The sequence below is a fragment of the Mycothermus thermophilus genome, assembly GCF_041956435.1.
Source record: "Mycothermus thermophilus strain CBS 625.91 unplaced genomic scaffold VTJ04scaffold_1, whole genome shotgun sequence".
NCBI lineage: Eukaryota > Fungi > Ascomycota > Sordariomycetes > Sordariales > Chaetomiaceae > Mycothermus > Mycothermus thermophilus.
In genome coordinates this window covers 1,844,973-1,871,830 of record NW_027191427.1, presented here as the reverse complement: position 1 = coordinate 1,871,830, position 26,858 = coordinate 1,844,973, and the positions used below count along the sequence as shown (strand labels likewise).

General features: G+C 55.0%; 7 protein-coding genes across 7 annotated transcripts; 5 read left to right on the top strand and 2 right to left on the bottom strand.

The window, feature by feature from the left end:
- Positions 1-1,338: 1,338 nt before the first annotated feature.
- Positions 1,339-4,902, top strand: VTJ04DRAFT_683 (uncharacterized protein; the record flags this gene model as incomplete). The annotated part of the gene is made up of 6 exons (XM_069365092.1): positions 1,339-1,341; positions 1,408-1,473; positions 1,565-1,623; positions 1,708-1,792; positions 1,878-3,646; positions 3,702-4,902. The coding sequence occupies 6 exons, from the start codon at positions 1,339-1,341 to the stop codon at positions 4,900-4,902; spliced, it is 3,183 nt and encodes a 1,060-aa protein (XP_069223292.1).
- Positions 4,903-4,939: 37 nt separating this feature from the next.
- Positions 4,940-5,306, bottom strand: VTJ04DRAFT_682 (uncharacterized protein; the record flags this gene model as incomplete). The annotated part of the gene is made up of 2 exons (XM_069365081.1): positions 4,940-5,164; positions 5,301-5,306. The coding sequence occupies 2 exons, from the start codon at positions 5,304-5,306 to the stop codon at positions 4,940-4,942; spliced, it is 231 nt and encodes a 76-aa protein (XP_069223291.1).
- Positions 5,307-6,260: 954 nt separating this feature from the next.
- On the top strand, positions 6,261-7,862 carry VTJ04DRAFT_681 (uncharacterized protein; the record flags this gene model as incomplete). Its single annotated transcript, XM_069365070.1, has 7 exons — positions 6,261-6,390; positions 6,470-6,477; positions 6,595-6,602; positions 6,659-6,859; positions 6,924-7,253; positions 7,326-7,392; positions 7,473-7,862. 7 exons carry the CDS (start codon positions 6,261-6,263, stop codon positions 7,860-7,862), a joined length of 1,134 nt encoding a protein of 377 aa, XP_069223290.1.
- A 2,524-nt stretch (positions 7,863-10,386) lies between these two features.
- Positions 10,387-13,025, top strand: VTJ04DRAFT_680 (uncharacterized protein; the record flags this gene model as incomplete). The annotated part of the gene is made up of 3 exons (XM_069365059.1): positions 10,387-10,657; positions 10,734-11,418; positions 11,483-13,025. 3 exons carry the CDS (start codon positions 10,387-10,389, stop codon positions 13,023-13,025), a joined length of 2,499 nt encoding a protein of 832 aa, XP_069223289.1.
- Positions 13,026-20,534: 7,509 nt separating this feature from the next.
- Positions 20,535-21,747, top strand: VTJ04DRAFT_679 (uncharacterized protein; the record flags this gene model as incomplete). The annotated part of the gene is made up of 3 exons (XM_069365047.1): positions 20,535-20,788; positions 21,108-21,167; positions 21,228-21,747. 3 exons carry the CDS (start codon positions 20,535-20,537, stop codon positions 21,745-21,747), a joined length of 834 nt encoding a protein of 277 aa, XP_069223288.1.
- A 69-nt stretch (positions 21,748-21,816) lies between these two features.
- VTJ04DRAFT_678 (uncharacterized protein) lies at positions 21,817-22,023 on the top strand (the record flags this gene model as incomplete). Its single annotated transcript, XM_069365036.1, has 1 exon — positions 21,817-22,023. The coding sequence occupies one exon, from the start codon at positions 21,817-21,819 to the stop codon at positions 22,021-22,023; it is 207 nt and encodes a 68-aa protein (XP_069223287.1).
- A 33-nt stretch (positions 22,024-22,056) lies between these two features.
- On the bottom strand, positions 22,057-22,667 carry VTJ04DRAFT_677 (uncharacterized protein; the record flags this gene model as incomplete). Its single annotated transcript, XM_069365025.1, has 2 exons — positions 22,057-22,125; positions 22,170-22,667. 2 exons carry the CDS (start codon positions 22,665-22,667, stop codon positions 22,057-22,059), a joined length of 567 nt encoding a protein of 188 aa, XP_069223286.1.
- Positions 22,668-26,858: the final 4,191 nt, after the last annotated feature.

Here is a 26,858-nt window from a genome sequence, read left to right as displayed (position 1 = left end):
TGGAGATGATCAAGACGGAGACCGTTCCTGATGTTTGAGATCTGGCTGTGATCCAAGTCGACCTAGATGGAAAGTGTATGTTTCGCGCTTTTTGGCGGTGCGAAGGGCGGCATGTTTGCTGTGTCGCGGCCCGAGCAGACAGACTCCAATGGCTCCTCCTGACCAGAGTTGTGTTGTGTCGGGGACCTAGGTCGAAGGGCCGGAGGGAAAAGAACCCTACCCTTGCCAAATAAATGATGTCTGCAGTTTCGAGACGATAAATAATTGAAAACAAGGCCAACCGATGTGGTTCAACTGTCTGCTGATAGCTCTCATCGCGGCGAGCAGAATGAGTACAAAAACGTGGGTGTTAGTCGTTAGTCGGGCGGGTTGGATGCGGGAAGAGGGATCCCCGGGAGGTCGGGGTGCGGACGAGGAGGGCAGACGTTTTTGGGGGGTGGGAGGGAAGAGTTCGGAGCTGGGAGCGGTCCGCCGGCCATCACCCTGTCTGGCGGGTCTGGCGGGTCAGTGTGGGTCCCGGAGCCATGGGATTCTGGCCAATGGTGTGCGCCGCGGCCTTCCGCTTCCACACCCACGCTGGCCGCTCTCACACGTCCCACCCATGCTCCCATGCTTTGCCTTGGGACTCTTGCAGAGCCAGACCCATGCCGGGCCGTGCTCTCTCCCCATTTGCCGTCCCTCTCTCCCCTTGTTGAACTTTTTCCTCCTCCTTCTCCTCCACTCGTGCACCCGCTCGTTGTTGTGATTTCTTCTCCGGCATCGACAACACCACCCCAGCCCACCTGCGGCCGCGACCATCCATCCCCGACTTACACGCCAGACCGGGGTCTTTTTCTTCCACACGTCGACGAGTCTGTCGCGGTCCTCGGCCGCGGACCCGCCGCCGCATCTTTCAGCCTTGCATGCTCACCGCGACAGCACTGCTCCTCTAGGTTTGGGCGGACGGCAATTCAATCCTACGCTTTCGAGACTCATCTCGTCTCTGTCCTCTCAAGCGGCGCTATCTCGTGCCCACTCTTTCTCCTTCTGTTTTAATATCAATCAGCCAACTCCGGACCCGGCTGCAACCCTCTCCGACCCGCCACAACACAGCACCCCAGAACACCACGACGCGTTCCCATCAATTCTTCGACCGCGTTTTCAACCGCCACCGTAGACCTTGTATCTCTTTTCGGCAAATTGAGAGCCATCAGGAAGGGAGGGATATCAGCATAGCGGGTTTCTCGACTTTCTCTGCCGTTCTTCCCCCCTCCAGGACTTGCGCGTGCTGGGCGTCGCGGATACCCACCCAGACCTTTTCCGCACCACCTGCGCATCCACCCCTCCACCACCGCCAGGATGGTACGCGACAGTTCTCTCACTCACAGCCTCTGGGGCTTCGACCCCATGCTAACCATAGCCGTCCAGGTGCTTTTCAAGCGCAAGCCGGTGCAGTTTCTGCCCGTGCCAGAGATCCACGATGAAAACCAGGAGGTGTGTTCTTCACGTCGAGCGTTTTGGTGGGCGGTGGTAGATTTGAATGCGGCAGAAATCTAACCGGTTGTCCGTCTTTTTCACGGTTTAGGTGTGGCATATACCACAGACGGGCGAGATTTTCGTAACATATGAGGACTACCTCAACCGGTTCGTCGCGGATCCTGTTGCCTGCGGGGCTGACCAATGGCACCCACCCGCCAGGTCAGGGTCAACGAGCTAACACCTTCATAGGATGGACTTTTATAAGCAGAAACGGTTCATCTGCACAATCACCGGTCATTCCGGGTTGACCTTCTTCGAGGCCCTGGAGAGCGAGGTACGCCCACAAATCTCCTGCCCCTTCTCCCTTCACCTTGGCCACGTTAACGTGTCGGCGCCTCTAACATGTGCCGATTCCCCAGCTCGCCGGTGCTGCCGAAGTCGAAGAGGCTTTCCCCGAAGCGCTCAAAGGGCCCATTCTCCGGCGCGTACAATTCCAGACCGTCTCTCGCATCGACACGCTTGTCGACCAGATTTACGAAGAGTTCAAGAACGATTACTACCCAGGCGAAGCCGTTACGATTCAGATAGTGGGCGGCGAGAGGTTACAAGGCGTTGTCCGGGACAAGACGCGATTTGGCAGCAAAGTGCTTCCCGATGGCACCATTGTGCCCCCTTTCTCACGGTACTTCGTCAGCCTCAATGACCGGCCGGCAGAGGAGGCTGTTGTGGACGATCAGCACATTTTCCGTGACCGCAAGGTGTTCACCAAGGCAGTCTTGCGCTCATTCATTAAGAAGACGGTGACAAGGGAAGCATGGAACGGGGCACCCTGGCTTGTGAAGCACGATGTCGCCGAGAAGTATCACATCGACACACGCATTCCCCATCACCTGCGCTACGACAGCAAACTCCTCGAGCGCAAACAGCTGCAGATGCAAAAGAAAGCCAATTCCCAGCAGCAACAACAGCAGCAACAGCAAGCGGACCCGACACAATCAAATTCCAGGCCGACCAGCCCGACAAGTTTCAGGTTGCCCGAGTTGAAGCCGGCACCCAAGAGCCACAAATCCAAGGCACAGCAGGCTCTCCAGGCACAACAACAGCAGCAGCAGCACCATACGATCAAGGGCAAGCATAGCACGTTTGGTGGACATGAGCCGGGCTCGTTCCTCCACCTACCACTCCCGGGAAGCGTCTTGAGCGTCTCTTCTATGTCTCTCCGTGAACCCCCTCCGCCTCTCCCCGTACGCGAGCCAACACCACCGCCGCCGCCACCAAAGTATCCGATCGAAGATCTGCAAATCGAACCCAGGGCCCTTGTCCGCCCACCACTCAAGTATCTGTGCAAGGATGCGCCTGTTGACGTGCCCCCTGATGCTCGCCCGCCCCTCAGCGACAAGATCCTCATGAAGTCGGTCGGACCGCTTCTCGAAACGTGGGACACTCTCAACGTCTACTGCGAGATCTTCAAGCTGGATTCGTTTACCTTTGACGACTATGTCGAGGCTTTGCTGGTCGCGTCCAGCGAAACTCCCGTGCAGCTGTTTGATGAAATCCACTGCGCCGTGCTGAAGATCCTGGTCCAGTCGGAGGCGGAAGGCGGTAAGGTCCAGATTCAACTGCCCGAGATGGACGACGAAGAAGAGGAGGAGGACGAGGAAGAGGAGGAAGAGAGCGCAGTGGCAACTCCAGAGCCGGAACCTCAACCTGTGGCACGGAAGACTAGGTCAAGCCTGGCCAAGGCGGAAGCGGAGAGGCTAGCAGCCGAAGCGGCGGAGGCGGAAAGGCAAAGGCAGCTGGCAGAGGACGCGCCGAAACACCGCGCGGAGGAGCTGCTCAAGGGTTACGACTGGATTGAGCACTTGAAGAAGCGCGACTTCAAGGATGGCGGCTGGGAGATGATCATGGTCGGCTTGCTCTACCAGCTGACCAAGAACGAACGGTTAAAGGCGGGGTGCGAGGAGCTCCTGCAGCAGCTCGTACCGACCGAGGATACCGAGCCCAGCCAGCAGACGGTGCGCGCGCGCTACTCAGCGCTAGACGTCAACTACCGCGTCCAGGCGCTGCAGATTATCTGCATGCTCACGGTGGAAACCAAGGCGATTCGCGGCTACATGGAGGATTGCAGCGAGACCATGACAGCGTACAGGAAGGAAAAGATTGAGTGGCAGAGGAAGCGGAAGCAACTGTGAGTAAATCTCGTCTGTCCTTATGGAGGATTCTGGCTAACCCTATTATCTCAGGATTGAGGACCTCAAGAACCTCAATGACCAGCGGAAGATCCTGCTGCCAGACAATCTGCCACCGAGCCCGCCTCTGGAGCCGACCACCACCAATAAGGTTAACGGTGATGTGAAGATGTCGGATGTGGAGGATCATCCCGCGCACACCTCGGACGAGGTCCCCGACACTGACGAGGATGGTCCAGCGAGAAAGCTGCGCCGCGCTGCTGACCGCGCTGCCGAGCGCAAGCGCAAGGCCGAGAAGGAGGAGAAAGAGCGCAAGGAGAAGGCCGAGGCGGCCAAGATGCCCAAGCAGTCGAAGCAATTCCAGAAGGTGCTCAAAGACATCCAGAAGAAGGAGGAGGAAATTGCCGAGTGCGAGCGCGAGATCGCCGTCATCGATAACGACCTCCGCGAAGCCGACTGCCCCCGGACGCGGGTTCTCGGAAAAGACCGCTTCTGGAACCGGTACTATTGGTTCGAGCGCAACGGCATGCCCTACGGCGGCCTCCCCGACAGTTCGACGGCCTCAGCCGGTTACGCGAACGGGTGCATCTGGGTGCAAGGGCCGGACGAGCTCGAGCGGGTCGGCTACATCGACATGGAGCCGCAGTGGCAGGACGAGTACAAGGCCAAGTTTGGCATGACGGTGCCGGAGCGGAAGAAGATGGAGGAGGGCCCGACAAGCGTTTTCAACGCCCATCAGTGGGGATACTACGACGACCCGGAGGCGGTCGACGAGCTCCTCAAATGGCTCGACCCGCGCGGGTTCAATGAGCTCAAGCTGCGCAAGGAGCTCGTCAACTACCGCGACAAGATCGTCACCAACATGAAGAATCGCAAGGCCTACTTGAACCCGGAGGGCGAGGAAAAAGACAAGGAAAACGGCGAGAAGGACAAGAACAGCGAGAACAACAGCACGCCCGCCCCTGCACAGCCCAGTCCCCCGAAGCGGATGACCACGCGCGCCCGCGGCATTGCGACCATTGCCGCGCCGCCCCGGGAGCCGGAGCCGGAACCGGCCAAGCCCAAACATTACCGCTGCATGAACTGGGAAAATACCATGGCCATCGAGGAGATTGGACACTTGCACAGCGTCGAGCCGCCGCCGGCCAGGTCGAGGAAGATGAAGAAAAAAGAAGCGGCGGTCAAGGAGAAAGAGGCGGAGCAGGAGATGATGGTGACGAGAGGCAAGAAGGGGAGGCAGAGCACTGGGAGGTAATAGGCCGTGTGCTTCTGCTTTTGTTTTCTGTGGTGTTTTATTGATGTGATCGGTTGCTGGCTGTGTGCCAAGAGGAAGTGTATTGGGGACACACATAAACGTGGGATTTGCTTTTGATTTGGGCGTGTTGGAGTTTGAGGAGGCTCGGTAGGCTGTTCATCTGTTGTTTGGTTTGTCGTATGGCTGTGGTTGCTGTCGCTTCATCATCATCATCATTCTTAGACACGCGCTTCCGAGGGCATGGAATGAAGGGACTGCCAGGCTGTAAGCATAGCTACACATTTTAGAATGCGGTTGGTGACGGGCACTGGTGGATGGGAAGCATCCGTGCATTTGTTGTCATCGCTGCCAGGAAGAGGGAAGGGATATGTGGAAGGCAATTAGATCTGTGCTAGTACTGTCATTGACGGATTGGCAGTGTTCTATCTGAGAGTTGCTGGTATACGGAGAGTATGTATGAGCGGTTGATGTAGTCTCTTGTTTGTTAGCTGTGACGGCTCCAAGACTTCCGAGGTTGTATTCGTCCATTTAAGGCAAGGTAGCTACGGTACGTAGCTTACTCGGACATTGGGGAAGGGGTAGCATATATGATATTCGATGTAGGTAGCTAGGATCTCTGGTCCCGAACCTCATCACGATTTGTTGTTGTGGAGAGTTGAAGTCACATTTTGACAATCTCCCGGAGTAGATCTTCCCGCCCAGATCTACGGAGTAGGTAGTTACTGGTGCAGATGCTGACAGACGGTAGATGTTTTGGCACCAGGTCCGAGCGCGGTTACATTCTAGCACGTTCCTCAGCATGTGGACCATACATACTGGGAACGGAGGGTTTGACAAGCTGAAACGCTCGAACACATGCCTTTCTGAGGGCGGACGGAACCGACGGAGCGTCGGGAGAGGTCAAGGCTGGCATAGCGTAACGTTGGCGGGACGGGAAACCCGCTGCACGCACGGGCTTGGGGTCTTGGCCAGGCTTTAGCTAGTGGTCGGCGGGGTTTGGTGAGACGTGGATGGGATGCCGGGGATCCATTGGGACGGAGGCTGTTGTGATATAGGGCTTCTTGGTGAAGTTATTGAAACGTGTCTTTGAAAGTTTTTTTATGGACGGTTCAACTTCATCTATCTCACTCTTATATTAACAACACCAACTCTGTGTCTACTTGGTTTTGTTTTTGTGTCTCCTGAGGTTTTGTTTACTTCTGCCGTGGCTGGGGACCAAGCCGGCAGTGCGACACGAACCACTCTCGCGATAAGGAGGGAAGAAATAAGAATAACTATTCGAGCAGCGTAAATAGCGAAGCTAAGCGTCGCCGGCTTACATTTGTTTGTTGTTTCACCGATTCATCACCGAGGACAAAATGCTGCGCACCCGCGGGGCCGGCGCTCTGCTTCTGCTCCTGGGAGCGAACAGAGCCTTGGGATGGGATCACTCGCCGGCAAGCGACGTTGCGATGCTGCTGGACGCTGGGGAGCCGGTTTTGGTTGCTTGTAAGTTGCTGGAGATAGAGAGATCATATTCTCTTGCCCTATGAAGGGAAACAGTCCGGCTAACAAAATTGCTCTGTAGATGTCAAGGTATGACCGCTCACTCATTCCTCTCTGTGAAGGGGTGATATGAGCCCCTCCACATCCCAAGACCATCGGAACACTTCACAGGAACTGACTCTTGATCTGTTTTGTTCTTAACTCTAGCCCGAAGAGTACGTCAAAAATGCCCCGTGTGAGATGCAGATACAGACACTAACACTTCCAACAGACCTGCCAGCGCCGCTTTCGAGGCCGAATGGAATGCTGCCGTCACCGCCTCCGGATGGGGCCAGCATTTATTGAGCATAGACTGCTCGGCTCCGGACGCCGACTGTGAAATCACCAAGGAACCGCTCACCTACCCGGCCCTCTTCTTCCTCGAGGCGGACAAGTCCCCCGTGCAATACCAGGGCCCTCTCACGGGCAAGGCGTACGCAATTCTTTTCTCCCTCTTTTTTTTCACCTCCCGGAACTGACTAACTGAGGTGAAACAGCCTCCTCAAGTTCTACACCCGCATCACCCGCCCCGGCCGGCGCTTCCTCAACACGCACGGTCTGGTGAACGTCACGACCCCGGACGCGTTGAAGGCCTTCCGCAAGGAGACGGCCGACGAGATCGCGTTCGCCGGGTTCCTCCCAGACGACAACCGGCAGCTGCCCGAGATCGGGTGGTTCGAGGACGTGGCGCTGCGCTACCGGCACGAGTACAGCTTCGCGGTGGTAGCGGGCGCGGAGAAGCCCACCGTCGTTTGCTACAAGCCCGGGGAGGAGGAGAAGGGGATCGAGTTGAAGGACTTGAAGGGGGTGGAGGAGTTGGATAAGTGGTGAGTGATTCATTCTGACTCTCTCACTCTTGGTGGTTATGGTGAAGAAGGCTAACGTGGGGGAATTGATAGGGTCCAAGAGAACACGGCGGATGCGCTGATTGACTTGACCAAGTGGAACAGGAAGCGGATTCAGGAGGTGAGTACCTAACCCAGTATACCCACTAACTGTTTTGTATGTGGCAAAGTATTCCCGCAAGATGCTAATCATTATCACAGAGCGGCAAGCCCATCGTCTACCTCGTCGCCTCCACCTCCAAGGAGCGCCAGAATCTGCGCGAGCAACTCTACAAGTTTTTCCGCAAGAGCACGCTCCTGGTCTCGGTGCTGGTCGACCCCTGGGAGTTCCCCGACCTGCTCAAGCAGCTGGGCCTTTCGCTTAACGACCTCCCGTCCGCGGCCGTCCACTACCCGGCCGAGGACCTCACCTACCAGTTCCCTGAGGACGCGACCTTCAGCGTGGACGGCTTCAAGGTTTGGATCGCGGACGTGTATCGCATTGGTCTCAAGCCCAAGGCCGAGAAGAAGCAGCAACAGCAACAGCAGCAGCAGGAGCAGCAGTCGAGCGAGAGCAAGCAGGAGGCGACCACTGGGCATGATGAGCTCTAGTCGTAGTAGCTTTAGAATAAATGCTAATTTTCTTGTTTGTCGATCAATCTATGGAGTGATATGGATGTCTCAGATACCTCCGTTCTCAAAGACGATACCAACCTCCTGCGCCGGAGCTGGCTGGCATGTCCCGATCGGGCTTTGTACTACGTACGTCGGGCATCACCATCAACCAAACAGCGATTGGGGCAGGGGTTGAGACCCGTTCGGCGTTCCAGTACTTCTACGTGGATCGCAAAATGCGAAAACATTAACCGGGCGCTCCGAAGCAAGACTCCATTGATGGATGTTCCTGCAACAGCCAAGGCAGAGAGAGATAGAGATGAAACAGCCACGGAAATATCGCGCGATACATACCCAGTTCATAATCGGCAATTGACGTCCGGCTGGTGGGATTTAAAGCTAGGCCCGGAATATGCCCGATTTTTTTTTTTTTTGTTGTTGTTGTTGTTGTTGTTGCGGGATGATAGGCGTCAACAACCGCAGCCGCACGAGAGACGCGTGTCGTCTCGACGCCGGCAAGGCTGACTAGGTGGGTTTCAGGAAACGCGGGGAGAGTTGGATGCACCAAAGTTGGCGTGGGATATAGTTACCTAGATCCCAATGTGAATGGTTTCATGCCTGGCGTCGGAGGTGCTGTGTGTGGCTGCGAGAAAGTCGCTGTCTGGTTGGATGGTTGTTGCTTGTGTATCGGATGAGGTGGCCAGGCACCGACTTTTTCTTCCCACGACGCCCGTGGACAGGAAACCGAGGCGGAGGAAAGTCCGGCAAGTGGCTTGTTCGTGCGCGCACCATTCTTTCTCACAGTCGAAGAAGTTGGGAGAGGAGGGTGATGAAGGACACTGGGAGGCAGCCGAAGGAGTGAAGGCAGAATGACCTTGCAGAGTTACTTGGCTTTATCTGTGGGTTTGGAATATAGTCATTATACTCGAGGTTCGGTTTCAACATGTCGTCATCAGCGATGTGTAGGAGATGGGGGCCACAGAACAGAACAGTTTGTTTGGGATAGACAAGTCAGAACCTCAACGGCCTACCAGCACAGACTTGCGCATGGAAGTGGGAAGTGGAGGAAGACTTGGCTCAGGGGCGCGGGGCTTATGTCAGCTGCAATTCGGCAAGGACGTGTGTGTCGGCATCTGGACGGGAAGTAGGTCAGGATGCGGCGGTGTGAGTGAGAGGTTCTCAATTCAGGGATGATGGGGTTGTTGAAGTGAGAAAAGGCAGTCAGTCAGCCTTACGTACTGTACCAGAGGGAGCTACCTAGCCCTACTCGGGTCTTCTGCCAACCAAAAGCCGCTCAGGTAAGCTGCCCCTCCATCCAGTGGAAAGAAAGCTTGATCTCAACGTTTCCAAAGTAACCCTACTGCATGAACCGAACCCATGACCGGCAGAAGGGGAGACAGGCACGTCAGAAACGACAAAGTCACACCAGAAATGTGGAGAGTTTCTTCTCTCTCTTCGACGGCCTCCCACCATCAAACCGGACCTTCTTCCAGACTGTAATACTCTGACTCTGCATGGCACTTCTGACTTTGCTTTTGGCGCCGTCGACATCGGGTTCCTGGATCAGCATCAGCATCATGACAAAGACCCAGAAATTCTCAGTCAGAGCATTATCTGGAATTCCCTCCTGCAACATGCACGGCTGCGGCTGGTGCGCTGTGCATCACTGGCTAGCTGGTCTTTGATCGGGCCACGACACAATGGGTACGATACAGAGCATCTCGGGAAGTCATGCCACCATGGAGAACTGCTTCGTCCTGTATGTCCTCGGGGCAAGTCTTGCTGAATCTTGGAACCTCTAGTGGGAACCGGCATGACCATTCCATTGGGTCGTGTCCGTGAAAGTCGGGAACACAGCGTCGAGCACCGGTCTTACCGGTTCGGCCGGACAATTTTCTTGTCTCTCAGGTGTATGTATGTATGTAATCGAGTTCCGGAGAACAGGAGACCCGAGAGCAACACGGGAATCCGCCGCCAAGTCATTTCGTTGCCTTGTCGTCATCGTCCAAGCCTTGCCACTAGATAGTATATGCACAGTCTCTTTCACGAGCGCTGATCCTCTCTCTCTCTATGCGACACTCTCGGATGGCACCTCACCATCAGGTGGCAGGTCCCGCAAAGCTTGTTTCTCTCATCAGCCCAGCAGCTGGCCCCGTTCTTGTATTGGCCTGGGGTGCTGCGGGTTGCCGGAGAAGAGCCAGTCTCCTGCATGGCAGCCGAGCCACTTCCCGTCACGCCTCTGCGCTGGCAACCATCCACACGGTCTGCTGTTGCACGGCCTAACGAGTTGTGTGTAACCCCCGTGGACTGGTGTGGCTCTTGTTCTTCTTGTGTCGATGGACAGATGCGCCCCTCGCCGCCGCCGCCGCCGCCATGTCTTCCTCTGACGCATGTTGCGCGTATGTCTACAAACTCATTCTTCCAGCCTGGTCTTGAGGACCTCAACTCCTTCAGAGTTGCCATTGCTGGTGTGATTCACAAACGATAACTACCAGATGATGGCCGTCAATTGTTGACTAACATGAAGCTCTCCGCTCTTGATGCGGTGCTGGCCCTGTGGGCGCCACGACGGGGGACGAGTCGATCCCACGCTCGCCCATTTGCCCGTCTCTCTCTCCTGCTGCCGGTGTTGCTGTCGCAGTCGTTTCCCACATGTCTGGCCCAGCTCGACCCCGTCAAGAATTTCTGTCGCCGCTTCAGCCATCAAACAGCCGTCATCGACCGGAAGTTGTATATCGACGGAGGTTTTGTCAACTACAATCCCCTGTCGCAATATCCGAAAAACTACACAAGTTAGTGCCTTGGGTTGCCGCGGAGGAGAACACCTAGGTGGCGGGTTGAGCAGATCTAATTAACACATCCTCGTAGATACGGGCCTCCTCTACCATGACCTCGATACCCCTGGCGATGGAAAGATGCCTCAGCTGTATGCCAATCTCACCAAGAACTCGTCCATCCCCAGCGTCCATGGAGGCACTCTCTGGGCAGACACGGTGAACAAGAGGTTCTACCTCTTCGGCGGCGAGTACCACCAGCACCCTCCAGCGCCGCAAATCACTCTGTGGGCGTATGACACCATCTACGAGCAGTGGGAGTCCTTTGGATCGCCCGAGCAGGACGAACGCGCGGCCGTCTCGTACGGGGCTGCCGTCGCCGTCTCTGAGACAGGCATGGGGTACTGGTACGGCGGGCTCAAATCCAACAACACGGTGCCCAGCTGGACCGGGCCGCCGCTGGCCCAGCCGTGGCTCATCAAATACAACATGGACAAGAACGAATGGTCGAGCGAACAGGGGCCGGACTCGATCGGGAGAGCAGAGGGAGTCATGAGCTTCATTCCCATCGGGGATGGCGGGATGCTGGTCTACTTGGGAGGAATCCAGGATCCGTACGGCAACGGAACCTTCGTTCCGCAACCGACCGAAACCATCTTCCTGTACGATGTGCTCAGCTCCAAATGGTACACCCAGAATGCCACGGGCGACATCCCGCCCGCGAGAAGGCGGTTCTGCGGCGGCGCGACCTGGGCCCCTGATCGGTCGAGCTACAACATGTGAGAAGCTTTCGCAATAGTAACAGAGTTCAAAGAAAGTAATGGCCACTGACGCAGGAAGCAGTTACATCTACGGCGGCGCGGGCATGGACGAAGACCACCCGGCCTTCGACGACATCTACGTCCTCACCATCCCGTCCTTCCAGTGGATCAAGATGCACCCAACCAACAGCAATCTCACGGGCGACTACCCGCACCACTCGCTCAGCTGCAACATTGTCGACGGCGCGCAGATGATCATCATCGGCGGCACGTTCCCGACCATGGACCACTGCGACGCCCCGGATCAATGGGGCGTGCACAACGCCGACCTGGGCCAGCAGAACCCCAAGAAGGCTATCTGGGAAATCTACAACCCCGACCTGACCAGCTATGTCGTCCCGCAGCCCATCATCGACGTCATCGGCGGCGATGGCACCGGCGGCGCCACAAAGACCGCCCCCGACAACGGTTTCGGCCACAACGACCTCGGCGTCCTGCTGACTCGGAAAGCCACCCTCCCCGTGCGCACCCCAACCCGCTTCCCCACCGGCCGGCCTGACGATGACTCCTCCGACTCCTCCTCTCCCTCTACCCTTTCCACGGGCGCCATCGCCGGCATCGCGGTAGGCGGCGCGGCCGGGCTAATCGGCATCTGCATCGGCATCTGGCTCTTCCGCCGCCACCAGAAACGACGCCAACAATCCTTCGGCGGCAGCCCTCACAAACTCTTCCCCGGCGGCGGCGGAGGGACTAGCAGCATGCAGGACTGGAGCCCCAACATCCCCGGCGCCAGCCCCTACCAGACCAGCAGCAGTCCGTACAACCTCTCCTCAACCCGCTTCGGGCCACCACCACCATTACTGTCATCATCACAACCACCGCTACCGCCACAATCACCAGTCGAACTCCCCACCACCCCCGGCCTGGGCGTCGCCGGTTACCCGGCCGAACTCGCCTGCTCCCCAATAATACCAGCAGCTACTCCTGCTGGGCTGGGGAATTACCACTTCAACAACCCGGCCATCCCAAGCTCCACGGCCCTCAGTCACGCGGGCAGCGGGACGGTGGACACAACTGGGACAGGAACGACAGCGTCCACTGGGACGGGACAGGGAACGGGAGTGGCGACGGGGTATACCGACACGAGCAGCCCCCCACCGTTGACGCCACAGAATACAAAAGTTGACGCCGAGGGGAGGGTGTGGGTGCAAGTCTCCCCTGGGCCTGGGACGGCAACCACGGGGGGGACGAGCCCCGGGGGGCTGAGTCAAGCAGGAGTAAGTCCCGCTTCGACGAGGGGGTATCCGTACCATCATCATCATCATCATCAACTTCATCACCAACCACAACAACTCGGAGACCGATCCGGGGGGTATTACAGGCCATCCATCAGCGGGGACTCAACAACAACGACCATGACAAGGACGGCGAGATACTCCCCCGTAACGCCTCGGTCGGTGACCGCTGGTGGTTTAGGGCAGCAGAGGGAGCCGCAAGAACTGCCCGGCGAGTCGGAGCGGATGGCGAGTGGTTGGCCGCTGGATGGCGCCGGGAGTGGGAGTGGAGGGTCAGGGATGAGAGGGGAGGGGGAGGAGAGGAGGCATGAGACGTTTTATCATCCTTGATGTTAGTACTATCCTGGGGCAATGAGGGTGAAAGTGGAACGGGAGGTGTCTTTTGTTGGTTGGACGGGTGGTGGAGGGAAGGGGGCGGTTGTGATGGGTTGTTTGACAGGAGGGTTTTGTGATACCAATTTGTATGATTGATGTCTGTCTATGTACCTGGGTACCTTCTGTGTTTTGGGGGTGTGTGGTCATGATCACCTCATGAAGAGCGGGAACTGGTAGACACAAATGAGTAATTTGGGTCAAGGAGTCGGTTGGTTTGATGTTCTAGATGGTTGGATGGATTCCATTCTGGTTCACTCAAGGAGTATGTTTGGGCACAGAGATATCATGATATGGAGTCTGAGTCTGAAGAAAATATGAATGCAACATGGAAACTTGCAACCTGTACAGAAGGTACCTACATGATCAGCAGGTCGTCGGACTATCCCTGGATTGCGGAGTGGAAGCTTATGATGGTCTTCGACTGGGGGAAAGTGTCTGTTGTCAAGAGACGTCATGTTCTTGCAACTGCAGCAAGACAACCCCGAGTCCAGGCAAAGGGCGGGAGTGGCATGGGACCAACGGAGGCAAGAACGCAAACCCGCTCACTCGGTTGCTGTTAAGAGCAGTAGTCGCCAGGATCAAGTTTTACTTACAAAAGTCTGGCCTGCACTAACAGCGGGTCCTCCCCACGCTCCCTCCGCTGATCGTTCTTCTGCACGATGAAGGGGGAAGGAACTTGGAATTGGCAACTCCCGTCTCCAGGGCTCATGTTGTGGATTGCGGCTGGTCAGCTCTTCCCAGTTTACTCGCCAGTTCTGACTGCCCAGTTAAAGAACGAGAAACGACAGAGTTGGGAGAGCACCACATAAGGCACCAAGTGTTTTTCATACCATTTCTGTATTGCATGTTAGGTACTCATCAGCTAGATCAGATCCCCAAGCCGGCACTCAGGTATGGTGTCTGTTGAACCATACCGAGATGGTAGTCAACACATACGTACTACTGACAGACTAGTGTTTGCATAGACGTGAATAGGTAAGTATGCTGGAGTGTTGCTAGTAATGCCGAAGTAATATGTTTAGCTGATCTGTCCAAGAGGCACTACTAATAAGCTTTATTCACTTCTAGAAATAACCTGGTCTAGTATTGTTAGTACAAAGTAGTATGCTGTTCCTCGGCCCGACGTCCGTGATAGTCTGGATCCTCTCCCCCACAAGTTCATAGCATGTTTCCACTGTCTAAGATGACGTGACGAACTGCGGAGCAGGCATGGCGAACGGTCTCCGCTAGCCCACGAACTTTTTTTGCTGGACGCCTTGTTTTTTTTTTAATCTCCCGGGGAGATAGAAGAAAATAAGTCCGGGCCATGCTGCCGAGGATGGCCGAGCATGTGACAGGGAATGGATGTCGAACCAGGCATCATTCACAACTAGACGGCAATGCGGCAGCTTATTCTGTCCTGGATCAGAGCAAAGAAGTCACTCCACTCTGAATATTTTTTTCTTGTTACTTTTGTTCTAGAAAGATGGCATGTAAACTTTTCTATCATCCTTCTTGTAGTTCAGGTACACGACACATCCTCACGGCAAAAGATGCCCACGAGGTGGCGAGAAATCCGCATCGGGATCCAACCCTCCGATCTCATCTTCATCAACCAGATCGGCCAGATCGGACGGGTCGGCGGCGCCCACCCGTTCCGTCCCCCCTGTCGTCGTGTTGAGGCATTGACTCAGGTTCGAACCGCTGTGCGCAGAGCACCCCACGTTTTCTTTCCCCAACTCTGGGTGTGTCCAGATCGAGGAGAATGCCGCGTGGGAGTGGAGGGCCCGCGGACCTTACCTTGCTGCTCTTTTTTCTTTTTCCTCTTGCTCAGAAACTGGGGCCGGTCGGTTTCACGTTTGGTTCCATTGTTCGGGCAGTCAAGCAGGGCAGGGTTGGATGGTTCGGAGGATGCCGTTGGGCTGAGCTGGTCGGGCTGTTGTGCTTCGGAGATGCAGAGCTAGCTGAGCTACATACGTAAGTGTGTTATGTAGTTGTTGAGATGCAGCTAGATGGTAGTATAATGTTCAGCTCAGAGTCCTGTTACGGAGCAGGGTGTCTCTTGAACCCGGCATGGCACTGCATACCGCCGGGGGGTTTGGATCCCATGCACGGCATCTGCCACATATGTATGTTCAGTGCAACTCATAGGTAATTCCCATCACCAATTAAATGACCGACGCTATTATTTGGGCATCGGCGAAGTTGCTCAACAACCAGGCACCTCACGGCTTGAACTCTCGCGCTGACTCACTCTATCGTGTTGACAATACTACATACATACAAAACTGCCAACTGGCATGCAAGATAAGGATGAGGCGTCATCGAATAATACCTAGAATTATAATTGCGAAACCGGAGGACCGGGGACCGCCGGGGCGCGGGTGCGTTCCGCCGCCGGCTCCCGGAGCTGGGGAGCTGGGGCTGATGAGAGGGTGGGGCCGATGACCGGCGGTCGGAGCGGGAACACCTCACCACCATTGAGATTGCAACATTGCCAAGCACGCCATTGGGGGAGACACATGTTCAAATGCTGTAGTATACCATAGTCTGTGCGGATTTGGGCTGCTATGATGTGCATGGAATACGGAGTAGTAATCTACCAAAGTAATATGCGGTCTGAGCTGTTGGGTGCACCAAGAAGGTCCCTAGAGTGGATGGATGAGTGGTGGGCAGTTTCACTCAGGGGGCATGTCGGGTTTGTGTAAGAGGGTGAACTGCCCAAAACATCAATAAGACCCAAAACACCACCATCATAGACTGAAAATGACCATCAAAGATGCCGCACTGGGCAGCTCCTACGCAGAACAATATATCCAACCCCCCCCCCACAAACCGCCAACCTACCTGCCTAGGCACTTACCTACTTCGTACTCTGCCCATAGGCAATTTGACCGTCTGCAGTAATACTAATAGTCTACACAACGCTCGATCCGAACCCGCCGCAGTGCGGGATCCGAGCATGGACGCGGGGGATGAACAAGAAACGAGGGATGTGGATGCAGGTCCGGAAAACACCGGCAGGTTTCGTACCTACAGCTGCGGGTATGGATCCCGACTCCCAAGACGGGCTTCAAACTATTTTTTTTGTTTTGGTTCCCTTTTAAAATTGTTTCCCCAATTCCTTATCGAGCCCGCCACCCCAAACTGACGTGAGCATGCGCCCCCAATCTTCTCGAAGTCACCATGACCCCCAAATAGTCTAGAAGTACTAGTATTACTAGATCTGCGATAAGGTTTTTCTCTTCTTGTCCATTTCGGATCCGGATCGACGGAATGGGGCCAAGCCCGCGGTTATCCAACACCGAACACACGCGTCCACCCACCCACACTTCCCAACGGGTTGGTTGGCGTCTTCGTCAGCAGCAGCAGCAGCAGCAGCAGCAGCAGCAGCAGCATGACGGATAGATTCCGTGACACGCCTTCCCTCCCTCGCTCCCTCCCCGCTGCCGCGCGGCGCGGGCGGGCTGCTCGATCAAGCAAAGACGTTACAGTTTCCAGGTTTGGTACCGGATCGGGACCAGCAAGACGACCTACCTCAGGTAGGTACCTACGCGGCGCGGGTGAGCCAAAAAATACAGCAGGGAGATTTTTCTTGCGACGGTGTAGTAAAGCCTCCAAAAACCGTTGGTACCCGATTGTGATAGTGTTGATAGATAACTCCTGTGAAGGGGGAGATGGCGGCATCAGTCAGCGAGGCAGAATGAGAAAGTACCTACATACAATTCGATGTTGTGCACAAACAATCTAGTGCACTTTGTACATGCAATCTCGTAGATGTACGAACGACATGTAGATGTACACACATGCAGCGATGATGATGATGATGATAGGGAACGCATCGGATGCAAGCGGCCCTAACTCCTGCCATGAGTTAGTGCACAGTAGATAGGATGCGGACTTAGGACGAGATCCGACCCCGACCCCGACCGATCGACCGATAGACGATAACTACCGGAGATGTCGGGAGGTGACAACACCAGAGACGGGACCATCATGGTGATGATGTTGTCTTGTCCCTGGATCATGACATGATACCGCCGAGGAGGGGGCACGGCAGTTGTATCGAAATATGGATTTCCTCGCGGTTGCGATCTTGGAAAAATGTCCACATGATCCCCCCTCGTTTCTTCGGGATTGCTACCCATTATTTCACAACTGCGAGATTGCTGCAATTCCCATGTTTCATCATGCCGTTGCGCAAAGGCTGGATTATGTCATTGGATGCCAGGAACGACGCCTTAGCCGCCCATCTAGACACATACACGCTCGGGTTGTCGAGTCGGAGAATACCTTGCTTGACCGCGGCCGCGTCTCAGGCCTCAGTCACCCGTTACCTGTTGGCTGAACAGCCCGGCCATCTGGGGCCAAGGTAGGTAAGTCGCCTTCCCGCGGGAGGGGCAGATAGGGTGCAGATTCCGGATGCAACTGGTGGCCATCCGGATAGCATGCAGCATCGGCTGGTCAACAAGCTGGGACGCGATGGACGGGTTTGGTGATGGATGGCGGACGGACGACGACGCGAAAGGTGGGGTCACCCTTGCCTCGATGTGACTGCCATTGAAGCCGGCGGGTTTCTGGATGGATGGGTGAGAGAGATGATGGAAGTAGTAGGTTGGGATGACGAACACTCCCTCGGTCTCCCCTCCTTCGCGCATCGCCAGTTCTCTCATGAGACAGTGGTGGGCCTGTGATTCATCTCATCCTGGCGAGTAACTGGACATGGCCTTGCGTCCATCAAGGTGGTTCAGAAAGGTGGCCCATCAAGGTGCCGTGACTCTCGGAACGGCAGAATACCTCTCGTGCATGCATCCTGACCTTGCCCCTGACAAGTCTCGTCCCCGTGGCAAGGGCAAGAGGCGACAAGATTTACGAGACACGGAGGCCATTCACAACGTCAAGTCGGAGCCTGTACTAATAGTGTATGTTGTTGGCTTTAACCTTATCAGACAAATACCTAGCTGCCTAGGTTCAACCTATAATCCATCCGCTATCCGCCGTGTCGGTAGGGCTGTGCCGAAGAGACGCCTCGAGTCATCGCCAACGGTCCTGCAGCTTTTCCTGACTAGGGCTGCTCCGCGCACAACATGGATGTTCCCAGGATGGGAAGAGATAAGCTCCTGACCTCTGGGGGGAAAAGTTCACCATCCTGCTGCTGAGTGGCGTAGCTAAGTTGGAGAACAAAATTGTCGAATGGATTTCTGACTGTGTTCCAAGTTTCTCCGACATGACCGGACATCAACGGCCATCGTGACCAGAAATTCCATGACGTGATGGGCGCGACAAGGCCATCATCTGACAGGTCCCCGCTAGGAAAAAAAAGTTTTGTTCGGCGGTAAGCCACAAGACCGTCAACCAGGCCAATGCCCGGCCCGAAAAACTGGGGGAGGCTGACGGGGAGGGGCGCTGGCCCCGTGGGCATGGGCCACGAGAGCTGCTGCAAGATGCCAAAAAGGGGTGAAGTGAGGGTCGGCGGGACGGGGACAGGGACGGGATGAACGTTTCTCAGATTCTTGTCAGGGCAGGGCGGGCCAGCAACATGCCACTCTCGACCTCTTTTGACGAATGCGTCAACTAGTTTTGGCCAAGAATCGAGGAACTGGAGACTCGGCCAGTTCCCGATGGGGCTCTCTTGTCTCTTGCCTCTTGTCTCTTCCACGGGCTATGTACCTATCAGCTCAAGAGTACGAATGGATTGATCCATGATGGCTCTTCACCGTCAGCAATTCTCTGACACTCACTGATCTCGCTGACAAGCAGCAATGGCAAGAATTTGTAAAAATGGCGGCATTCTCGCAACATGGTCACAGCATGCTCCAAGCAAGTTCCAGTCGGGCCCTTGCCGATGCCATCATCTGCCCTGGCCAATTTCTCACCTGTCCGTTCACTTTTTACTTTACTAGTATTACTACGTAGTATACTACGGAGCACCGCTTGCTGCAGGCAACGGGCAGTATTCTACCAGATCAAGTCAGCACCGGGATCCCGACCCTTCTTTGACTGTCGCCCTCTGCCCCACGACCACCCCACCCACACCTCGCATCTTGTTGCATCCACCGCATCCCACGGGGGGCGTGCTGCTGCCGCTGCTTGCACCCTGGCAGGACCCTGGTGACACCCCTCCATCCGCTCAGCCCCTCCTCACGCCAGCGCTGCTCCCACCGCCCTGTTCAGGTTAGCTAATCGATGTGACAGCCGGGCGGCACCGCTGACACTGCCTGGGACCTGTTGGCACTGGAGACGTGACCTGCACACTCAAAACATACAAGAGGGGACCATACCCAGGATCCGACACTGCCTTTGGGTCCCTTTGCTCTTATACTATACAGTCCGGGCATGTCCGTCGTGAAGGGTTTCCTTCTGAATACACCACCGCCAGCATTGATGATAACTACTCCAGCTGCACGACCACCACCAACAACAACACGGCGAGGTCCATACCCGATAGTACTCCGTCCTAGACACAGCTGGAGACCTGGAATCCCTTCGGCCTCCACCCGCGTCTTCCCTGTTGACTGACGCCAGGGCCGCTTGCATCATTTCCTCGGGCTCCGCCCTGGGAGGATACGCTTCTTCGAACTCGACACCAACCGTGAGGCTTCACCGCAGCATCAGCCAGCGACCCTGACACATTATTGGCTGTCTTTGCCACTCTGGAGATCTCCGTTCTCGGCTGTTCCCTTCGCGGACCCCAGCGAAACCTGGCATCGACCGCCGTCGAAGCACGCCAGTGTTTCCATTTTCAGAGACAGAAAAAGAGTCATTGCCATAACCTGACGATTTGTCTGGAGACGAGCAGTATATCAGCCAGCTCATCGGCCGCCGCCCGTCATTCTCCCTCTCCTTCGGCCGAACCCATCCGTTGCGTCACCTCCTCTTACACAAAGAGGCCCAATTGACCTTGACACACTCTCCGGCATCTCGACCCGCCCATCCTTCGATCAACGGTCCCACGAGTCAGGAGTCAATTCAGCAAGCCCCAGCTGACAAAGAAGAATCCTCGAAGCGGGCATACCTTGGGCCTGCCAACACAGTCAGCGCCTCAACTTTTTTTTTCTTTTTTTATTTCTTTCCCTTTAATCGACGCCCACATCACACATACGGTTAGCTGGGAAAATTCTCGTGCTGGCCCTGCATCACAGATTTGCCACCGCACCATCAACGACGCTGACTGGCTCAACACCACCTGCAATTTTTTATTTATTTTTTATTTGCGCTCGCTGCGTCTCTTCGTCAAAGTGGCCCGCTGTGAGCTCATTTTCATAAAAGCCCCTTCTGGATCCCGCCGATCAAAGCCATCGACCCATCTCTCGGGCTCTCTTGTTTTGAGAAGCGATCAGCATTTTCCGACCCAGGCCAGAGCTTCCCCACGCCGAAACCCCCCATAGGGATCCTGCCGGTTAAGGCAGTTCCCCGCATTTTTACCCCTGTCGTGCTGCTGTCGACAACCATCCCGTTGACCGTCCAATCACACCCCGACCCCAAATGCACCACCACCGCCGGCGATCCGGGCACGCCTCGGGCAACCCGTCTTTAACTGACGTGCGCAAGGCCGCCGTCACGGCCACTGATCTCGCCAGCAAGAGGCACACTTCCTCACGGTCCTCCACCATGCTCAAGAAATCCGCCGGCCAGACCTCGCCCAGGCTGCAACGAAGGAGCACTCGCGACCGCGAGAGGGACGACGACGACAATGACGGCTGGTGGGACGATGAGCGGGAGAGCTTCCCGGCATATTGGTATGTTTGTCCTACCGTTGCACAACCCCCCTCCCCCCCCAATCACGCCTTTCGTGCCCCCTTTCCCCTCACGAGTTTCCCCTTCAGTCCTTGCGCATTGTTACCTGCCATGCAGGTGTTCAGCGTGGCCGAAGAAGAGGTACCTACGTCAAGTGTCTCGGGGACGCATAACGTGCTTGGATGGCGAGCGGGAAAAACGGGTCTGGGTCGATCTTGTCCCCTCCCGTTCCTGCATTCGTGTCGACGTTTTGTTCGCCGGCTTCACCTTTCGTTTTGCCTGTTAAAACGGCCCTGGCTGACCGTCTTCATTCCCTTGCAGCATGGTGTGCGACAAGCAGTTCACCACCCAAGATGACCAGTCCTTGTATTGCTCAGCAGCGTAAGCATTTTCCCGTCCCGGAAATTGGGGTTCGTTCCGTCTCCTAACGGACCTCACCAGCTGCCGTTCCAAAGACCAAGACGGTACAATCCTAGCCAACCCAAGCCGCTACACCAGCTCCCACCAACCTACCACCCCTCAGTACCCGTTTTACTCAGCACCCCCGGAGCCGAGGGACATCATCCCCCGCGCATCTCCGTCCCGGCCCAGCTCGACGCACATCTCCCCGCCCGCGACCCCCACCTCGGCCATCTCTGCGCTCAAGTCGCTGTCGATCCGCCCGGCGAGCCCACCTACCACGGGCTCTCCGGTGGGGGGCGGTGGTTATCATTCCAGCCTCTGGCCGTTCGGCCGGAGCGTTACCACCACGACGGGTTCCGCCAACGGCGCGGCGAAGCCGTCGTCGAGCTACGCCAGGGCGCCGGCGCCGCTGTACTCGGCGACGTATGACGGGACCTACTACGGCGTGAACGCTGACTACTACGGGTCGAGCTCCGATCGGCCGTTGCCGTCGCGCAGGCCGGCGGCATACTCGAGGCCGAAGAGCATCGAGCTGGTGACCCCCATGTTGGGACGGTAATCCTTAGTGTCTTCCGACACTTTGGCAGCACACCCCAATTTCCGGGCCTATTCAGTTGCTCCCCCGCTCATGTCATGTGAGCGGCAAGCTGAGGCCTGGGAAAAATGCGGGAGGGTCTCACACACCAAAACCAGGGAAACCGTCCGCTTCCATCAATGGTGTCATATCGACCTTTTCTTGTCGTCTACATACCTACCTACCTTAGAGTGCCCGATCCGCAGTGCAACCTACCACAGCAGCACACGCGGGGTCGGGGTCGGGGTGGTGGTGGTGTGAGATGATAACGTTTACCTATCTACCTACCCGACGTTACCTACATTGGCCCAGGCGAACGGACGAAACGGACAGACAGAAGGACGGGCCGGTGCCATGCATTCTCTGCCCGCCAGCTTTGCTTGTCAGCAACCATCTCCAATAAGTACGCATTGCGTCTTTTCTTTCGCATTCGCCACCTTCTGCTTCCCTCGGCATTCTCTCATCCCATCCGAATCAACATTTAAAACAAAATTCCTCTCTGTCTGTCTGTCTCGATTTCCGTCGGGCGGTTGGTCTGTTGCGTTCCCGTTTCCCACCAAGCGGAAGTTTGGAAAACAGACACGAACGGTCCGCGGCCGGCCAAGATTTTGCGTTCCTCCCGCCTTTTCGCGCTTTACCCATTTGGGTTTGGTTACGCCAACGATTTTCCGGGGTAAACAGGGGTTGGGTTGGTTGGGTTGGTTGGGGGTTGGGTGACACCACCGTTGTGGGCCGGACCCGGTTCGGGTCAGTTCCCCTTGCGTTGGTGCTGTTGTCATGCCCTCTTTTTCCCCTTTGCTTTGTCTCTCTTGGGTTGATGGGTTATGATTCCCCTTTTCTTTCTTTTTTTTTTCAACATTATTAAAAGATACTATAATCTCGGGAGCAAAAAAATGGCTTGGCATACTATTAGTATAGTATTAAGTTTTAACTATGGGCGGATGGGCGGGCATCACATCTCAGTTCTTACGGTGGGGATGGCTTGGTTGGGTTGGGTTGGGTGGTTTTTCAACATACACACGACACAACAATGTTTAGCATGAAGCAAAAATACGGAGTACTTGAGCAGGGCAACTGATGGGGGCAGCTGGTTTTGCTGTTCAAAGACCTTTTCCTTGTTTGGGTTTTTTGGTGCATTTTTTCTTGTCCATGTCCGATGTGAGCGGTGGCGTGGCATTGTGGACACGTCGAAGTACTGACGTCTGCTTTGGGGGATCGATCATGCCATGTCAGGCCGGCCGGCCGGCTTGGTGGAGGCGATGGAGCAGGACAACACAACGCCGACGGACAACTTGATGCTTTTTCCTCTCGTTTCCACTTCTTCACTTCCTACTCCGTACACTACATACTACAAATAGTAAGTAGTTACGGCCGTGTCGGACTCGCTTGTGAGGAGAGGCTCCATCCATCAACACTACGGCGGGTTTGGGGTTTCTGGAGTTCCAGGTTCTGACCGCCTTTCTTTTTCTTTTGTATGTATGTGTGCTTCTCTTGTCTTTTTTGTCTTGAGAAGTACGGAGTACAAAGTAGGTATTACGTACAGACATTGATGCAGAGCTTGTTGAGCTCCTCACTCCAACATGTCACGTCGGTCATGAGCGGATTGGAAAATTTACCCGCCAAGGAGAAGATGCCTCCTCTCTCCCTTAGTTTCTTGGAAGTCTGACATTGTGTGTGTGTGATGATGATGATGTTGATGACATATCCCGGCTTGTTTTGTTTCATCCTTGCATATACTGCTAGCAGGAGGAGGGGGAAGTCCATGATGCGTTGGATATCTGCATCTGGGAACAGATCACGATTCGAATCTCGGGAACATTCGCCCCGTCCTTTTGACAGAACATGACGCCGTTAACGGGCCTGGAACGACTTCCGCGGTGGCCCCATGACCTTCTTTGAAGTAGCAGTATAGGGTGTTGTCAAGTTCCTGACGTCTCAACGGGACGTTGGAAAATGTTACCTTGGCCCACCACTCAAGCAGTCAGTCCGCCATGAGGAGCGGGGACTAGGTAGACGGTGCAGAGGCGGGACCTAGGTAGGGACAAAAACAGGGTCAGGAACAGGAACAGGAACGGCGGGACCTGCAGGCCCGGACCTGGATCCGACTTGCGTTCACTTCCACCTCACACTCTCTGGTGTGGATCTGGTTGGGGAGAAGAAGCACGCACGCCTCGCTTCGCATGCGGCCGGATTCGAATAAACATTGGTGGAAGTTTGAAGTGTTTACCTATAGGATAGACATCATTGCTTGGGTTGGTCCATCTTTGATCCACATCCGCATCCGCTCTCGCCATTCCCCGTTTTTCTTGCTTGGAAAATGCGGGGAACATACAGAAACAGGCTCAAATTCCCCAAATGTTGTGAGGTAACTCCGGGAGAAAGGGAACGAGAGAGAGAGGTCCCAGGCTTTGGGTCTTCTTCTTGGCGATATGGAGTCGTTGACGTGGTTGTGTTGTCGTTTTGACACAACAGATAGACAGAACGGAACTCTAACCGACAGGACAGGACGGGACAGGATGGGACGGCGACGGGGTTTGGCTTGGGTAGCGACCGGAGGGTTGTGATTTGGTTCGGTAGTGGTGGCGGCGGCGGCGGAGATGGTGGTGGATATGATGATGTAGGTATAGTAGGATGCCGAGGAGGTTAGGGGTAAAAGTATAGATATTTGTCGCTCTCTCATATTGTTTGTGTGGAGTTGGCAATGGGGAAGCTTCCATCTTGGTTTGGTGTTGGGAGTGGTGTGGACTAAGGAGTATGGGACTATAGTATGCTCGTTATTCAAGGGGAGTAGATGACAAGGTTGAACGTGCTCTACGTGGAGTATGTTGGAGTGTGTTACTACTCCGTAGCAGTCCATGGCGTTACCCCGAAAAGGCGTCGAGAACCAGGCTCTATATAAGTACCTACCTAGGTATGTAAATATGTGCATACAATGCCACTACGGAGGACAAAGAAAGCAATGCCTCTCTCAATACACAACAATAACTCAACACCAAGACTTCCTTGAACACCCGTTGCCAAGTCGGATTCGGTCTCGCAACCATCCTTCCACCTCAACCAAGCAAACGACCGCATTAGCTGACCCATAGGTAAGGTACCTATGCAGCTCCTTTCGCAACTATAGGTATGCATGCATGCCTTTCCCCGGAGAGAAAGCTGAGGACAAGGAACCACAGCATTGCGTCGTTCCTTGTCCCGCGCCTTGGCAGCGTGTCGCAGGTTCATCTGGGATACCTAGTAGTAGATACCAAAGTAGGTAAAGGTAGCTGGGATATCCGCGTTCCTGACGGCGCGAACGACTCGGGACGGCTGCTGGTTGGGGAGGGTCGAAGAACCCCTGGGGTAGGTAAGACTGGGTCAATTACCTAAGTCGATGATGGCCTTGGTCCCTGGCGGGGACTGACACGTGTATGAGTAAGCGTTAGGTGCGTATACTTCCGCTATTGCTGCGGGTAAAGGGGGAAGAGGTGGAAAGTCAAGACAGGGAGGGTGTTGGTGAGGTGGACTGCTGGGACAGGGTGCTGGGATGGAAGATGCGTACGAGTAGTATTATGGACTCCGCGTGACCTGTATTGAGGTGGTAGAGGGGAATTGGTGCTGAGAAGAGACGGTAGTGGTCTTCTAGACAGGATAGGTATTGCCTTTGGAGAACATTGGCAACGGATGGCAACAATTCAAGAAATGCTTCGGCTGAAGTGTCACGCGAGCCCCCCTTGGTGATGAGAAGAGACCTACGTTCAGAGCTTCTCAGGGATCAATCCATTTGACATTTACTGTTCCAGCAAAGCTAACCCTAACGGAGGGCTGAACACCTCAACCAAGCAACAAGACTCAAACCAAACAATTTACATGGACTCTTGCTACGCAGGGTTGAAACTCTCGGCTCTCTGTCGGAGTGACCAACAATGGATACAACCCTTCCAGGATTTTGAGTATAAATATAGAAACACAACGTTAAACAAAAAGTCAACCAACCATGTGTAGCATCAATGTTATGCAAAACGGGTACACGGATTTTACCTCAGGTTGGACAAGAGAGAGTTACCGTTGCGGTGAGCCATGAATTGAGAGATCCGGATCTTTTCACAATTGACCAAGTGTACATAGTTGCAAAAAAAGTCGTTTTTGGAGAAAATCGTAGTCTATGGACATGAAAGTCAGATCACCACACCCATAAAGTGAAACACAGAGGTGTTGAAGCCAGCAATGACAACTCCACCACAGACGAAGATTACACCAAAACTAAGGTACCTAGCTACTTCACAGGAACAAGCAAGATGCGGAGTGACGAACAACCTACCTACCTTACCTACCTACGTATGCACCTACTCACCCTCATTCCAGACCCCCACGCAAGCATGACAGGTGGGGGAACCACTCTACTACTACTTCCCCCTCGACCTTGGTTCCAATTCACCACCGCGATGGTGTGGTCAAGTCGTACTCACCCACCACCATCTCGCCTCGCTTCCATGTTTTGCTTGCTTGACATTGCAGCCACACCGGTGTGCTGTCTAGTACTTACTTATCTGACTCTACCCACGGGCAAGTCTAGACCGTCTTGACGACAAAACAGCTCTCTTAACGGAGCTTACTCCGTCCAATTGTCCAATCGACCAATTTGGGTTGAGGGAAAGTAGATAGGCTTCTGTCGGCTATCAATGGGCTGCAAAAGACAACTTCCCAGGACAACACACCTTGAGCCATATCACACCAGATACCACAAACACACCTATTCCAACCATATTTTTCTTCAAGCTCATAGGAACTCTCTTTACTTTTTAACCGCTTCTCTGTTTGCTCCCACGTCGCAACAAACACCCCTTTCTTGATTTACCACTCCATCTTTTCCACCATCCCCTTCCTTAACATTTGTTTCCCGTTATGAATCATCATTAAAAAAAAAAAAAAACCAAACACCCCTTAAAGCCAAAGCATCCCAACATCCTGCCAAGGCGAGAGAGAAGAGCAGAAACGAGGAGTGGGAGGAGGTGAAAGAAGGCATGAGAACAGGTAGCGCAGCCACTGAAACCCCTGAAACACCACCATCAATTCGTCATACCTCACAACCCCTGAGCCACCTCCGCCCGCTCAAG